Source organism: Arachis duranensis, chromosome 4 (genome assembly GCF_000817695.3).
Source record: "Arachis duranensis cultivar V14167 chromosome 4, aradu.V14167.gnm2.J7QH, whole genome shotgun sequence".
Taxonomy (NCBI): Eukaryota; Viridiplantae; Streptophyta; class Magnoliopsida; order Fabales; family Fabaceae; genus Arachis; species Arachis duranensis.
In genome coordinates this window covers 5,617,121-5,634,381 of record NC_029775.3, presented here as the reverse complement: position 1 = coordinate 5,634,381, position 17,261 = coordinate 5,617,121, and the positions used below count along the sequence as shown (strand labels likewise).

Genomic DNA, 17,261 nt, shown 5'->3' with positions numbered 1-17,261 from the left:
CATGCAAAGGGTGCTACTCTATATATGTACTTTTCTCCCTTCCATAATTCTTGCTGCTGTTCCTTTTCTAGTTTTGTTTGTTTTACTATGGGGTGTATCAGAACATAAGTAAAATAAATCTAATCAAGTTGATGCACTTCAATTTCAAATAATGCATGAATTCGTAATATATTCACCTAAGGGGTACTATGAATACAGTATATATGTAGGACTAGGATCGGATTATAGCTTATCTATCATGAACTCTAAAAGTTAAGTTTAAAACTAAGAAAAATATGTGATAGTGTGTATATTTTGTTAAATAAGGTGGACGATAGATGTTAAATAATTTTAATAAAGATCTTGATAAAGTTATGTGATGTAGTAAATTATTGTATCTAACCACATTTTTTTAATAAAGATCTTCACCAAAAACCAACGGTAACGCTTCATATTGTAAATATGAATAGAATATTTGCAATTAAAATCCTGATGAGTTAAATTAATCCACCAATTTTTAATGGTTTTATCCATTTTTTTATCGGTTTATTACAACAAATATATTTTTTTTGTTCACAATATTTTCTAGTCTTGACAAACCAATTTAAGAATTTATTGTTGGTTAATAGATTATTATATAAACAAAACAAAATTCGAATTCTTGACACTTATTTAAGTAGACAAGTAAATTGACTATTTGATTAATCTAAATTGATTAACAAATTTGTTATTTAACTCAGTTAAACCGATCAATTTGCTAATCAATTCGATCATTAGAATAATAGTAATAATTCTGAGTTAATCAAAAACGAATAATTTTATAAATCTTCATTGAATATAAGAATATGTCTTAATATTAATAAATAAATCAACTTAAAATTGAATTGTTGTGTTGTCATATTTAAGTTAACCTAATAAATCTTTGGGGGATGATAAAGGAATTGCCTGTAAAGCAACAAAGCTTTGGTAAAAAGTTGAGAGAGGGCGGTGAGGAGAGTGGCCACACTAATTGGCCGTGAAATAATATCATCATTAAGAAGCAGAAAGACTTGACCATCCTCCAATAAGGACAAGACACGTCAGCGCTTACTAGGATATCACCTTTGAATGTCTCCTTGTTTGGCTGTCTCATCAACTCTCATGGCGTGATTGATTCCCTCTTTTACCCTAACATGCTTTGCTTAGGTACCGTTTTCTAATCAGCTTTCTGAATCATTCCAAACTTGATGACGTGGACCTAGATTCCTTTCGTGCATGCTTCATGTATTCATCTTCCTATTTATTCTATTCTTTTTCATCAATTAATTATTTTATAAGACTTGGTTGACTTACTGTAAGATGTAATTAATTTTGATCAACATCAAATATATAATAAAAATAAATTTAATTTTAATATATTATTAGTATTATACTCATCAGTTGCGTAAATAATCATTAAAAAATAAATATAATTAAATTATTTATAAAATATTTTACATAATTATAATATCAAAATTAAATTTATTATAAAATACATAAAATTACAATTGTATTGTCAATTCTCCAAATTTTAATTCAAAATATTGATTAAGAAGAAGAACCGTATATCAATTTAACATTAAATAATAAGTCCACAAAATTAATTGAGATAAGAGATAGTAGCATAATAATGATGGTTCCAGCGTGTAAACACGTAATAATGGGGAGTGACATGTGCATGGTGGCTGTGACACGATCACTTTTGTGACTCATCAAACCCGAAATTGCTGCTTCGTTTGGTTTCAGATAGTGATTTGTCAACTATAGTATATTAGAAGTTAGAACTTAGAGTGTTCTATTTGGTTTTCTATAACCACATCTTATCTTATCTTAACATACACACCGATTCGAGCTCAATTCATATATCAGCTCATGAGGTCTCAAAGATGAATTGCTAATCTTCCTATTGATGTCGATTGAAGGGGTAACAATTGTTAAAGTTATATATCTAGCTTTAATAATTTTGCCATCATTATCAGCTGTTGGTTGATTTAATATAATCCTTGAAAAAGAATTTAAAACATCTTTCCTAAAAAAATATCTTTTAGTTTCAAGTACATTAACTATCACAATGGTATTTCAAATTTTATTCTTATAACTAAACGCCAATCACTTTATTTAATTTCTATTATCTTTTATTTTTCTCAATTCTTTTGAGTCGTTTATTTCTACCCTTGTTTAATTTATTGCCATCTCAACATCAATATGGGGTTCATTCTCCACTTCATTATAGTTATTGGTCTTTTTTCCGTTCACGTTCTCTAGCTATCTAATATAAGCTCTCTCTTTTCATTCTCAACACGAATATAATGGAACTTCTGGTTAATGGCGAAAAAGTTGTTTTTCACGTGCTCCATCTCTCTTAAAAATTTGCTCAAATACAATAACAAATGTGACTTATTTTTAATTAGAGAGAATCTCGCTAATAATAATCTATTCAGAAACGGTTAATTGAAATATTTATTTTCGAAAGATTAAGCTGATTCGAAATGTTGGTGAAGTGTCAAAAAGAGAGCAGAAGCCAAAAAAACACACGTGCAAATATTGAGTGGAAATTATTTGACATGGATTCGATTTCAACACTTAGACAAATCGAGTAGTTATTCGAATGAAGAATCGAGCAGTTATATGAATTATAGAGATCGAAAGCGTTATTTGAGTTAAGGATTTGTTGGTAACGCTCTTGGGCAAAAGAGCGAGAGCGGTTACCCAAAATTTCGCACACAAGGCGGCATCATGTCATTAATGGTCGGTTATGGAAATGAGTTATAAATATTAGAAAGTCTTAGAAAATTGGGGTTGAAACTTTGCTTCACACTCATATTCTAGAGACATTCTATCTGAGTCTGCTTCGAGTCAAATTCAATGCAAACCATTTCAATTCCAGTCAGTTTTACTTTTCGAAATTTTTATTTTGCACTTTTTTCAGTTTTTTGCATTTTTCGAACTCAATTCTCTTTTAATGCTCATTTAATTCGAGGACCTTTAATGCACTTATAGAAAAAAATGATACCCGTAAAAGAGGAGTAAGTTTCGCTTCTAGACCATTAGAATCGAACCACCATCAATTTGCTAAAAATCGACGAAACAGAAACAAACTAAAGAAATCAGACAAATATCTCAAATTCTCCGCAGAAAATTATACTCTATAAATATCAAACTCTAACTATGTAAAAAGTACGCTATTCATAATAACTCTGTATTCTCATATTCTATTTTTATTAATTTGAGTGTCGAAATATTTTTGTAGGCGCTTGCCGCCACCGTTGCTCTTGACGTGTAACTCATCTCTTCCAAGTGAAGATAATCTCAAATTTAAATAGGACGAGTTACATCTCTCCTCGATTTATAGCGCAGGAACAGTTTGTACTTTGTATGAGAAATAAACGAACGTCACGATACGAGAAAACTTTGAATGGGGTTGAACCAAGTTTGATTTTCACTCAAAATAATATAACAAACTTTTTCTTACAAAACGAGGACCAAATTAAATAAGACTCTCTATACTAAAATCTAAATATCTTGTAGCAAATTTTATGAGTGACTAATTTATTTAACAATATAAAAAATTTAATATTGATTTGATAATTAAAACTTGTTAAAATTAAAGTATTTGAGCAAATATTTCTTAAAAACCAATTTATAATCAGTTTAGCTAAACTTCTTAAATAAGTTCTTTTGAAAAAAAGCTTAAAATATAAAAATTTTTATTAATAACAATTTTTAAATAAGTTATTTTGTGTTTAAAAAGTTAATATAGAAGTTCTTGTATTAAAGTTGTGTATTAAATACGAATGATAAAATAACTTTTAAAAATAGAAAAAGTCACATTTTTTAATTTATTCAAAAACTCTTAAATAACTTTTTAAAAAATTAAAAGTTTATCTAAAAAATTATACCAAACACTATTAATATAACTTTTTATAAATCAAAAATAAAAAAAGAGTAGTTTTTGATATTTCCAAACGGACCCTTAGAGTATTGATCTCTAGTTAATGATTGAAAATATCTGTGATCAATAATAGAAATAAATCATCTTTTCTAATTTGTACTCAAACTATACAGTGATTTATTTGTGACACTAGAAACGGCCTAGAATTTATCAATTATTGGAGGTGACTTATTTAATCATCATCATCAACCCATTAGTTTCGTGGGCAATTCTTAGGAGAGAAAATAAGAAAAAAGATTATTATTATTAATATTGGAAGAAATAGTTCTTATTCAGTGTTTAAGACTTTTTCAAGTTAAAACTAATAACTATTAATATTAATAAATAAATACTAACAAATTTTTACAATGAAACCATATTTGACACGCACATAACGCGAGTCTTAGACTAGTAATGAGGTGCAATTGAGTTTGAAAGTCAAGAGCGGGGACTAATTGTTCAAGTTGCTTTTGGGAGACATGCTTTATGTATTTGGAGAACGACCACTTATATTGGCAAACACATCGTTTTCAATTTGATCTTTCTTTTTGGAACTTTCCTTTTATTATATTGTGTTGGGCAACGCATTTGGGGCTTCGTTTTGTGTCCCAAATTAGAAACATACTAGGTCCCCTTACACCGTTTACTCGCAAACTTTTATAATGGAAATAAAATTAAACAAAATCGCTTGTTAACAATGCTATTTCTATTAGATTGGACTTATATATATATGGTATCATCAATCTATGATTCAAGAGGTCAATTTAATTTCAGCTAACTAAGGTTGGTTGGATCTTAAATTATTTGTATCATATCATAATGGATAAAAAGGAGGACTGAAAAAAAAATAATCGAAAAAACATAATATATTGAATGTTAGCTGCAATGTTAGTTATTATGTAATGTTGTTTACCAAGACTTGCTCTTTGTTCACCTTAATTCTCAAAAACATTTATAAAATAAGTCATAAATCGCTGAATAATTAATAAAAAAATGAAGTATGGAAAAGTTATAACAGCAAAACTTGAAGATATTATAGATATCTCATTTTTGGAATGCAGAATTAATAAGCTGCCACCACTCTATGAATTGTTCTACTTATAACTTGTCTCAATTTTGCTTCAGCACGCGCTGCAACAATTTTCACACTCATCACCCGTGCTCGATCACTATAATTAACATTGAAATGTTTATTGGTTAAGAAATATAGAATTCTTCTTTTTTTGTTATTTATTTTTTTTTATCAAAATCTTAGGTAGATTAATCGTAATTCTTCTTGATATTTACTTTATTTTAGTGAACAGTAGTACGTAATTTCACTAACGATAATTTTTTTATATTTATGCACGGACAAAGGTGCGTTCAAACCGCAATCTGAGGCATTGTCAAAAGGCAAAAGCATTGATGTTAATGAAATAAAAGAAACTGTAAAGAAAAAGATGAAATATGAACGATGATGACGATGATGGATGATTAGATTGGTGTAAACTTTGCACGAAAAATGTTTCTTTAGCACGAAAAATCTTGGAACAACTTTTGATATATCGTGAATCGAAGTGGGGTTTAAGTCCCTTCAAAAGAAATTTAGACGAAGATTGAACTGTGGAATTGCCCATGGCATCTTAATTGTATGAAAATTGGAAAACTAGCATATATGTTAGGCTGCGTTTGTTTTGTTTATATGTATGAAATACTGAAACATAAAATTATTTGACAGATAAAATATAAATAAAAATATTATATTTAGAGATATTAAATTAATATTTTATATTCATCTTTAAAAAAATATAAAAAATATTAGATTACAACATTTGGAAATTGCATACCAATTTGTCTTGTTTGAGTTTATATAGAAACCGTGGGAGCCAACCACAGATTCCAAATGCACATAAACCGTGGGAGGTAGCAGGGTTTTATGAGTTGGAAATGCACAATGTAAACCGTGAATGTCCCTCATCAACAGCATCCTGACCACTGTGATACTCTCCAGATGGTCCTCTACCACGGGCCCGTCCACCACCATCCCGCTGACCATGTCGTCTGGCCCTACGTCTCGGAACACGATGATCAATATCACCTCCCTGACCACCAACACCCTGCCCCTCATCTAACTGGTCGGCCAGCCATCGCCACTCTCGATCCGTAGTACGTGTGCCGATATGCCTACGCCTGTCCACGCGGCGGTTGTCCGGTCTGTCGACAACCTGCACCATAGGAGGTGCCTGCGATGACCCTCTATGACGAGCCTCCTCAGTCAACACAATAGGCCTGGGATCCTGAAATGCAACCTCTGGGGATAAAAATCGGTGGGCCACACGACACCACCAGTCCAGGTACTCAGCTGATGGCCCAGGATCAGCAACTCGGTCAACGGGTAAAACTGAGGCATGCCGATCCTGCCAATGCTCATGCCACTCCCGATAATATGAGGGAAACCACCTATCTCCACCCCTGCCGTCCTTCGCATGAAGCCAGTCTATGTTAAGAGCCAAACGAGGGAGATGCTGAACCCCGCCGAACTGAGGCATAACCCTATCCACCTGGTGCCACTCAATCGCAGCAAAATAAATGAGACTGGTAACTGCCGTCCATAGCCTGCGGTGCTGGTCTAGTAGTATCTCTGGATGAACAATAGCTGCGACATCCGGAGTGGAATAGGGCTCCCACACGATCTACATCACGTAATGAAACTTTACGTAAAACAAATTCTATAACAGGCAAAACATAACTGAATGAACTACCTCAAACAAGAAAACCTCCAAAAAATCCAAGACTGTAGAAGCTGCAGTGGCCCAGCCAAGTTGACGACGTTTCTGTTTGTTCCACGACAAAGACATCTGTACAACCACGCCAGCGCGGCCGAGCCCCAGCTATATCTACCCAAGTCATCCAACGATGCCACATAAGGCAACCAGCGAAGGTGGACACGGTTGGCGTTCTTGTCCGCAAACAGCTGAGATGACAACAACATCATAATATAGGCCCTCGCGTATATACGCACGATGTCCTCAGTAGCATCTGTTGGCAAAACCCGAAACCGCTCATGGAACCATGTGTAGCACACTGTCATCTGCTTCACTTTATTCTGCGGAGGTAACTCCCCAAAAAGCTCACGGAACCACTCCCATGCCGGTCTTCCATTTTCCATGAAATTCTCAAACTCACTAAGGCACCCACTCACAGGCTCACCATCAATCGGTAAACCCAGCTGATAGGCCACGTCCTCCAACGTGACCGTACACTCCCCAAAGGGCATGTGAAATGTGTGGGTCTCAGGACGCCACCTCTCAATGAATGCACTAAGTAGAGGCTCATCAACCCAGAACCACTGACTGTTCAGCCTAGCCAAGTGATATAAGCCCGCCGTCTCTAGATACGGTATGATACGCTCGTGTAAAGGCATATTCTGTTGTCTTCTCACACCACTAATAACCCTAGCAGGCTGTAAAAAGATAGATAGCGAACTCTCAACAGACAACAATAGCAACAATTTACAGTAATATCAATAAAAAACCCTAAGCATAACAACAATAGAGAAAATAACACTAACAATATTACTAACACGTAAACCTAAAAAATTAATTCTACCAACAATATAAATTACAAATTCAATAAATATAAAATACTCACTATCATGATAACAGGAAAAAATTCTATTATAACTGTTAAAATATTAATTTAACATTTACCATTAATGATAACAACATTAAACAAAAAATAATAATAAAAAGCCGGTTTAACCAACCTCTTGGTCGATAAATCCAGCCACATGCGCAACGCGGTTTAACCGGTACATCCGGTCTTCTTCTTCCATCGGTTCTCCACTAAACCGGTTCAACTTCTCAAACCAGCAACTTAACAAAAAAAATTTTTTTTCCCTCTCTCACCCACCAACCTTCCCCTCACTCACAAATCTCACAAATGATCCGCCCTCACCAGCCACGGCTTTGCTATTTATACTACTCACTCATAAACCGTGGCTGCCTCTAGGGTTTTATGTTCGAAAGCATTTACTCATAAACCGTGGCTGCCTACCACGGTTTATGCTTTACATTCTCTTCACGTAAACCGTGGCTGCCTACCACGGTTTACATACAACATGATTTGATCATAAAACCTTCCTACCTCCCACGGTTTATGTACATTTGGAATCCGTGGTTGCCTCCCACGGTTTCTATATAAATTGATTCAACGCAAAATGGTAACCAAATTCCAAATGTTGTAATTTGGTAAAGCTTTCAACCAATTGTTTTAAATTGGTAAATTGCCCATTTTTATTTTATTGTCAGAATCAAACCCAGTAAAGGTTACGCTGCATTGAGTGGACTTGTTTCACAATCCATGAAAAATAGAAAACTAAGTGCATTTCACTTTTTTTTTTCGGGTGTAGACTACAAAACTTTTTTTCTATTGGGCCAACTCTAATTGTTATTTGACCTACGGATGTATAAATGACCCAGAGCAAAAAATAGTGAAGAAGTCATCAAAATGCATTGATATTGATGAAAAATAATAAAAATTATAAAATAAAAGTCACCTTTTATTATTATTTTAAAACCAAAGTTAAAGTGTCTTCCTGAGGAGAGTGCTTGAAATAATATAAATGTGAAGCAATGATATTATTCATATGAGATACCAAGCTTCCAAGTTTGGGACCAACAGCTTTTTTTTTTTTTCCCTTTTTTTCATGCCATCAAATGTTCTTTAACTTTGCTTTTTGTGATGAATTGAACATAACATTCTTAGATTTTGCCAATCTTGCATGGCTCCATTATTTTCATTCACTGTCCCCATGAAATGCAGAGAAATAATCTCCTTTTCACATACCTATGCTAGGAACTTGTCAAGAAATGTTCTTGTGAATAGAAGAAATTCTGTTTCTCTAGTTTCATACAATTCATTGATACATAGAAACTTGTGTTGTGATGAGAGGCAGAGAGGTAGCATGTCCCTCATTGCATATGATGCTAATAATAAGAACTACTCAGAATCAGAATCACAAGGTAACAACAATGAAGCCATGGATGCAGTTATGAAATTGTATTCAGCCTTCAAGAATAAAGACACACAAGACTTAGCTGATATACTTGCTGATGAATGCCGCTGTGTCTGCAATTTTCTCTCATTCTTCCAAGCCTTCCATGGAAAAAGGGTACAAATTAGGGTGCATTTGGTTTATATTTTCTGTTTTTAAGATTCTGTGAAGAAAAAATAATAAACACAATAAAATTCTGTATTTTGCTTTTATGTTCTGTTTTTCTTTTTTATTTTTCCTTCACAAACTCTTTAGTTAGAGACAAAGTAAAATTAGTGTGATGTTGCATTGCAGCAAGTGATGGAATTCTTCGGTTATCTGATAAAAATACTTGGAAACCACATCCAAATTGTGGTGAAACCAACTCTGCATGATGGCATGAACGTTGGTGTCCATTGGAAATTTGGTTATTACTCTCTCCTTCTTTCTCTGCTCTTCATGATTATATTATTTACTTGCATACCAAGCTATTCTTATGTGCTTTGTTGGGTGCAGAATGGAAAAAGATTCATGTCCCTCTAGGCAATGGTTTCAGCTTCCACATTTGCCAAACTTACCACGGAAAAGCTGTAATTAAGTATGTTTAGCTTAAGGAGATTATTCACGTGAAGATGTTTTTATGTAAAGATAATAGTTGTATTATCTAGGCATGTTTTGTTAAACAGTTTAGTCAAATTATCTAGCATATCTCAGTTATCATCGTGTAAAGATATTTTTATGCGAATGGTTTGATATTTCTTTTATCATATTAGAACAAAATTAATTCCTTATAAGTATTTTCTTATGGTTTTTATATTGAATTCAGAAATATTGAGATGTTTATGGAGCCATTACTCCACTTAGAACCATTTAGGCTGGTAAGCATTAACTTTCTTTCTTTCTTTTTAATTTGTTTATTATTTATATATTTTCCGAGAACCTTAACCTTGTACACACATGCTTGTTTGTGAAATTGTTTCTATGTTTGTTGTGACGCAGATAATAACATCAAGGCTGACACAGTTGGCGGAGAAGATCGCCTTATTTACGGCGGAGAAATCTGGAAACAAAAAAGCAAAAAAAGTTTTGTTGGTTGTGCTTGCTTTATTATCCATAACTGCCTCCTTATTGTTCATGAAACTTGCTGCTTCATAACAGCCGTGTAAATACTAACACAATAGCATTAGTAACAAATTCAATTTAACAAAGTCGTGTATTGGACAACTTCCAATTTTAGATATAATACACACCTACACACTCTTCACATATTTATCAATTTTTTTTTTGATTGCAGTTGGTAGAAGTCGAGTCCGAGACTTTTAAAATGAGGAAGGAGTAGAATGCGGTGTAAGTTAAGGCTCATTGGCTAATTAAGTTTATAAAATGGACCATCAGAATTATGTTACACGAAAATAGCAGCAGGGAAAAAAAATAAAAGCTCATCAACTCTTTTCTTATTTATTGTCATATTAAGCACAAGTGAATACCAGAAAAAGAGTTCCAAATAATTCCATAATCTGTTGAATTTACTATTTTCTTCAAATTCTTCAAATTGGCATGAAAGGCTAAAGTCAAACAACATGATGTCAAATTAAATTTGTCTCGGGAAATGGATCCTGGGGTACGAATAGTGTATACAAAAACCTTAAAAATGCTGCTGCAACTTTCAATATATAATAATTAATAACTTCACTCAGTCTAATTCATATTATCATGATTTCATGTAATCATAGAGACATATCAAGGTCCGTCATTGAATGCATTTCACAATCGTATGAGGCGGGTATCATAAATTTAACCCCTTAGGAGTTAGGACCACACACTATGCCGTTAAGATTAATTATTATTTTATAGGTTCTCTCATGTCTTTTTCAATCACTTGACTTTAGTTGGAACATAATTATGATACAAATTAAACTCGTTATTGATGAGTTGGCTTCTAATTTTGATATTTTTCTCGATTTCAAATTACTACAAATTGTAATTTTGTGTTAAAAGTCAATGTGCTTAATTTTTTTCCTTAATTATATATAATTAATAAGTTTCTATTTGGTTTGCAGCCTCGTCACGGTGCCTAAACACGTGTGGAAGAGAGTGAAACAATTGTGGGTTTTACATATAAAATTGTTGATAAAGTTAGCCCAAGATAAGACCGAATATAATACACCTTTTTATGAGGATTTCTTTCTTTGGTTAGTAGCATAGATTTCTTAAAATATTCTTTGACTACTTCTTGTATCTGCGTTGTTATATTATTATTATTATTATATGAGACAATAAATATATTATTATTATTATTATTATTATTATTATTATTATTATTATTATATGTTATTAAAGTTGACTGAAAATCTAATTCAATACAAAAAAAAATTAGTTCAGAAATTGAACATTATTTCTTAATTGTAAAAAGAATATTGTAGCTAGTCATTTCTCTATCTTCCCCTGTTTTGACATCTTATGCAAGGTTTCAAAAGTGGAATTGATGATCATATATCATGTGAAAGTTAATTGTGACTTTGATGATATGATTTGATCCACATTTTGGACGTAAGGAAGTTGATGAATTTGGAAGGAACAATGCATCCAAGAACAGCAAGTGGTGGTGATTGGTTTATATATAGTGCTTTCAGATGCAAACGTTTGAAGAAACTTCCCTTCTTCTAAATCCATCATTAAGGCATGCTTTGCTACCTTACGTTACCATTTTCGAATAAATTATGGACATCCTTTTAATTCAAGAATTTATTATGTCATATGTGTTCTACATAATGATGCATTACTTTAGTTAAAGCATAGATTATAGATAGATAAACTTTGTCTTTATTAAAGTTTCCATTATAAAAAGAGAAAAAATAATAATCAATGCATTTTGTTGTACTTGTAATCTAGAAAATTTCTCTTCCTGCCTTAGTCATCGGTTTGTTATTATTCTTGACCAATTTTATTCTCTAGACATTTTCAATTATTATTCTTGTCAGATAAATTAATTTTTTATCACTTTTAATCAAAATTTTAATTATAAATAAATTTTAATATATTTTATTATAAGATAATTAAATTTAAATAAATTTTACTACAAAACAAAATATTTTCCATTCAAAATGATAGAGGGAAAAATTTATTTTACAAAATTAATTTTTGAGATATTTTAAAAATAAAATTATTAAAAAATAAAATCTAAAATCTAAAATTTGTTAAAAAACTAATTTAAACGTTATTATAATTACAATGACTTTAAAGAAGCAGGCCCTAATAAAATTGAAACCATCTTTAATTTGTTAAGTTTACAAACAAATACAATTCACAGAACACAGGAGAATTGACAAAAGAAGGAACTAACCTTCAATTGGTCTGACATAAAATTCTAACCATAGTTGCTCACATCACTAAGATCTTCTTGTAAAAGTTTTAGGAACTATTTTCATGATTCTTTCGATACAAATCTTGCAACTACATATACAACCACATAGAACTGGTTATTAGCATCTTGTACGACTGTCGAGAGTAGTTGTCCCCCATGATAGGTTTTAAGAAATGCTTCATCCAGGTGAAGCAGTGGTCTGCCGCCACTCTTAAATCCGAGTTTGCAGGCTTCGAAACAAACATACAATTTGTCAAATGTAGGGGGTGCTTGTGGTTGAAGAATTATATCTAGTAATGTAAAATAGTTAGAATTATTTTTGTGTATCTCTAACAAATAATTCCTCAATTTGCCATACTGTTCACTTTCAGTGCTAGTCATCCTCTCTCTTGCCTCTTTTACCGTTTTATACACCATTTTCGGATGTGAAAAAGATCAAACTCTTCTCTCAAAAAATCAATAGCTTCATGAGTGGTCATATGTGGGGGTGTTAGCATCCTTTTCTCCACCTTTTTACTGATCCAGTGTTGATCAGTTGCATTATTTTTCGGGTCTTTCGCACAAGTGTGCTCAGTTTTATATGTCTTCACTTGAAAGCATTGTAATTGCTTATTGTAAGACAAATGGACAATCCAAGAACAATCTTCATATTTGCATCCAACCCTAACTCTTTTTCTGTCATTGTTAATCTAAGCCAACTCCCTGCCTTCAGCGATAAAGATATCCTTTATAACCTCTTTAAACTTTTCAGTTGTAGCAAATCTTGTTCCAAACTCAAATATTCCTTCTCCAAAATTATACTGGTCATTGAATTCAGGCCAACGATGTTTGTTTTCCTACTCCTCAAATGAAATAGATGTATGAAACTCCTCAGATTTATATTCCCATACAATGTCATTATAATCTATGTTTACATAACTGATATAGTCTAGAATTACTGACCTTGCCATCTTAGTTTTATGGGGCTCTCTTGCAGACCTAACTTCATTGGGCTGTCTTGCAGGCCTACCTGTGTCGGGCTTATGAGCAGGCTCATTCTTTCTTGCATTAGACTTTGTCCTCTGAGACACACGTCTTGCTTGTTTTTTTGGTTATTTTTTGGGTTGGGTCATTCTCTTAGAGGAATCAAACAGTTGTTTCCTCTTCCCTTTGGCAGCTATAGTCCTACTGACACTATATTCACTACTCTCACTATTACTTTCATAACCGGGAGGTAGAGGTGCATATAACTCATCATCCGGATTATCATAACTATCATGATCAGACGACGAGTTATTCAATTTATCCACTTCAATTCGAATGAAATCTTTATCTACCTTAACATTTTTCTCACTAGCACCCTCTGCAAGCTCAGAATCATCAATATAATGATCAAAAAAAAGTATAGAACTCATCAGTGTCTTTATTTTTCATCTTAGCTTGCCGCATCTGGTTGATTCCTGCATTTTTCCTCAGTATATACAGTCCTGACTCTATATCCTTTCTCTTTAAATCATACCAATATGCCTCTTTATATAACTCACTAGTAAAAACATTTGTAAAATAGTCCCCATGATGATAAACAGGAACAACAAAAACATCATCTATCTTTAATATTGTTTATCACAAAAAATCCAGATAGTTAACACTGAATCAAATTTATCTACCAGGATTAGTTCTAAACATTATTAAATCAGTACTTACCTAAATCCTAAACCCCACATAATCCATCTTCCATGTCCCTCACTAATTATATTACCCAAAAATTCCAACCCACGACATGCATAACAAATATCATAATAGCCACAATATTTTTTTAACAATATCATATTGATACATAAATACATAACACGCCAAATAAATTTCACATAAACTATTTTTGTTATGTTTGAAAGAACACTTTAAACAAAAAGACCTATTTATCACACATTTTAAATAGTAAGCGGCGATTTTATATTTTTCAATCTTCAAAAACGAATTTGTCTACAAATTAAATTCTCAGACTAATTTATCATTCTCCCTAAACGTTATTATAGTTACAATGATTTCATTTCATACAAAACCACCACAAAAAGACAAAACATTTTTTAGATAAAAATTGTGCATAAAACAAAAATAAATGTATATTTATCCGTTGAAGTTTGAAGATGAGGAAAAGAAAAAGGTCGCTTCTACACAAAAAAACAGAGTGAGCGCCACGTTCTTTCACTCCATTCCATTTTTTTCTGCTTCAATCTCTTCTCTTTTCGGATCACCACATGACCCTTTCCTTCTTCTTCTCTCACTTCTCTTCCTAACAAAACAAAGTTGAGAACTTTCTCTCTCTCCCTCTGCTTTCTTGGCGTCTTTTCTTGCACCTCGAGCTACCTCTTCCAACTTCAAACCCTTCTTTCTTTTCTTTTTCTTTTTCTTTTTTCTCGTTCTGTGGAAGATTCTACCACTGGTGGGGGTTTATTTGTTGCTTTTCTTCTCTTTTTCTGTTACAGAATCCAACAAATTAAACAACTTTGTCGTGTTTTTTATATGGGATATTGATTCATGTTGAGCATTGGAGTGGGTTTGAATTCCAAAAACATAATGGGAGGTGCCGCAGATGATAACACCCCTTCTCGGGGTTATGAGAGTGGCGATGAAGGAGCTTCTGGAGGAGGAGAAGGAGGAACACTCAGAAGGCACAGGAGTGAGAGTTCCATTGTTGCAACAGAGGATGAAGATGATGATCATGATAAGAAGATTGAATTGGGTCCTCAGTGCACTTTAAAGGAGCAGCTTGAAAAGGATAAGGTACCATAATAACTTTCCCTTAATTAACTATTCTCTTTCTTTTACTTTCTTTTCTCTTAATTAATGATATGTTTTAGGATGATGAGAGCTTGAGGAGGTGGAAGGAGCAGCTTCTTGGAAGTGTTGACATCAATTCTGTTGGAGGTAATTTTATTTAAATTCATTTAAATTTAACTTGTTCAATTTTTTGTCCCTCTATATTGTTATCTATCAAATTTTGTAGTATTTGGGCCTCAGGTTAGTATGAACTTCTGTATGATGAAGGTAGGTTTAGATACTTTTTCAATCATTTCATCAAACATGATCCAGAACAGAATGAATGTCACTTTGCCCTAACTTGATTTAATTCTTCATTGGTATAATCTTTCTGAGCCTTGATTCTTCTCTGTTTGTTTGTTGTCCCCATTATATCCATATTATTCTTGGGATGGAGACAAGAGACATTTTATTCTTGTCTCTGAATCTGTTTTCTTCTCCAAACAAGTTTGTATAATTGTATTCCTTAATGTCTCTTTATTTCTATACTAATAAGTTCCAAAATATGAAATTCAAACTAAAAACACTCTTAAATTGCTTCATTTCCTCACATGAACTAAATTCTCATGCGTTATCGGATTGACGATTCATCAGAGACTCTGGAGCCAGAAGTGAAGATCTTGAGCCTTGCAATAAAGACAGCTGGTAGACCTGATATTGTTCTTCCAATACCGGAAGGAGGGACGCCGAATGGTTTGTGGTTTACTTTGAAAGAAGGTAGCAAATACAGGCTTATGTTCACTTTCCAGGTCCTCAATAACATTGTTTCAGGCCTCAAATACACCAACACTGTTTGGAAGACTGGTCTAAAGGGTATGCAACTTCTATACACAACATTATTAACTTTCTTGTTTTTTTTATTATAATCTCTTTGGCTGATATATAATTTGAACGTTTGAACAAATAAGAAGACAATAATGCTAAGAGCATATATACTTTGAATGATGATACAAACAAGTTGTGATGAAATACTTTGAATCAAATTATGATGGCAAAGAGATAACTACTTGTAGATGAACTAATGTGATTGTTGAGCCTCGGTTGGATGCAGTTGATAGCACAAAAGAGATGATTGGAACATTCAGCCCCCAAACAGAACCTTACACGCATGAGATGCCTGAAGAGACAACACCTTCTGGGATTTTTGCCAGAGGGACATATGTAGCTAAAAGCAAGGTAAACTTCTACCATATTATGATTATGGTTATGATGTGCATGCTGCATACTCTTTGATAATGAGTTAAGACAAAGACAAAAATACAAAAAGCAAAAACGGTAACTTGTGTGTGAATTTACTTACTTTTATCCTACTTTTTCATGTGGCACTATCTAGTATCTAGAGACAGAAAATAGATCATCTAAAGTAAAGAGATTGGTAAAATTAAAAAGTGAGAATTTAATCACAGTTAAATTTGTAATTTTCATCATGTGTGAGTCCGATTACCTTGTTCCATGGGGATTAGATCCTCATTTTTTTTTTCACTTTACCTACTTTTTCACTTTAGAAGAGTTTGATCCATTCAGAATAACGAGAACAAGAAAATATATGATATATGATCTTATTAAGTATTGTTTTGGATATCAAGTTAACTTGAATTATTCTCTATTGCATCTATTGGCCTACCAATAAATGCTCTAATAAATTTGGAGCCGGATTTCATGTGTATACCCTCAACTACTAATTTAAAATTCAAATTTGAGACACTTTTGTTTTACTATTTTAATAAATGTTGTTTGCCTTACAAGTCATTAAATTCTTGTGTAGAAAGTAGAAACTTCTATTGCAGCTAACTAAGTTTTTCATATTTGTTTGTTTCCTATTTGTTTTTGTTGCCTTTTTCAGTTTGTTGATGATGACAATATATGCTACTTGGAGATCAATTACACTTTTGATATCCGCAAGGACTGGCAATAGGAGTGGACCTACTTCTCCATTATGATTATTGTGCTGGTAAACCACAAAAAATTTACCCGAATTATCTTTGTGCCGACAAAATGTCCTTAATTTTTATCATCGACAAAAATATCTTCAAATAATTTTAAAACGTGCCAAAAATGCCCAGTCATGATAAAGAAAACTTGCTTGCTCCGTTAACGGAAAAGCGTGACGTGGTTCACATACCAATGTCTAAGTTTCACTTGTCATATAAAAAATT

The 17,261-nt window shown here is 32.8% G+C and overlaps 2 protein-coding genes across 2 annotated transcripts in view; both read left to right on the top strand.

Annotated features, from left to right (window-relative positions):
- Positions 1 to 8,642: 8,642 nt before the first annotated feature.
- On the top strand, positions 8,643 to 10,143 carry LOC107482877 (uncharacterized). Its single transcript, XM_016103467.3, has 5 exons — positions 8,643 to 9,080; positions 9,258 to 9,369; positions 9,459 to 9,540; positions 9,769 to 9,820; positions 9,942 to 10,143. Exons 1-5 carry the CDS (start codon positions 8,691 to 8,693, stop codon positions 10,095 to 10,097), a joined length of 792 nt encoding a protein of 263 aa, XP_015958953.1. The 5' UTR covers positions 8,643 to 8,690; the 3' UTR covers positions 10,098 to 10,143.
- Positions 10,144 to 14,435: 4,292 nt separating this feature from the next.
- The window catches only part of LOC107482937 (rho GDP-dissociation inhibitor 1), a gene marked incomplete in the record, with an annotated part of 3,180 nt that continues 354 nt past the window's right edge, over positions 14,436 to 17,261 (top strand). Inside the window, 5 exon segments of the mRNA XM_016103525.3 lie at positions 14,436 to 15,069; positions 15,147 to 15,213; positions 15,700 to 15,918; positions 16,157 to 16,281; positions 16,949 to 17,255. Of these exon segments, the coding sequence (XP_015959011.1) occupies positions 14,824 to 15,069; positions 15,147 to 15,213; positions 15,700 to 15,918; positions 16,157 to 16,281; positions 16,949 to 17,020 (729 nt within the window).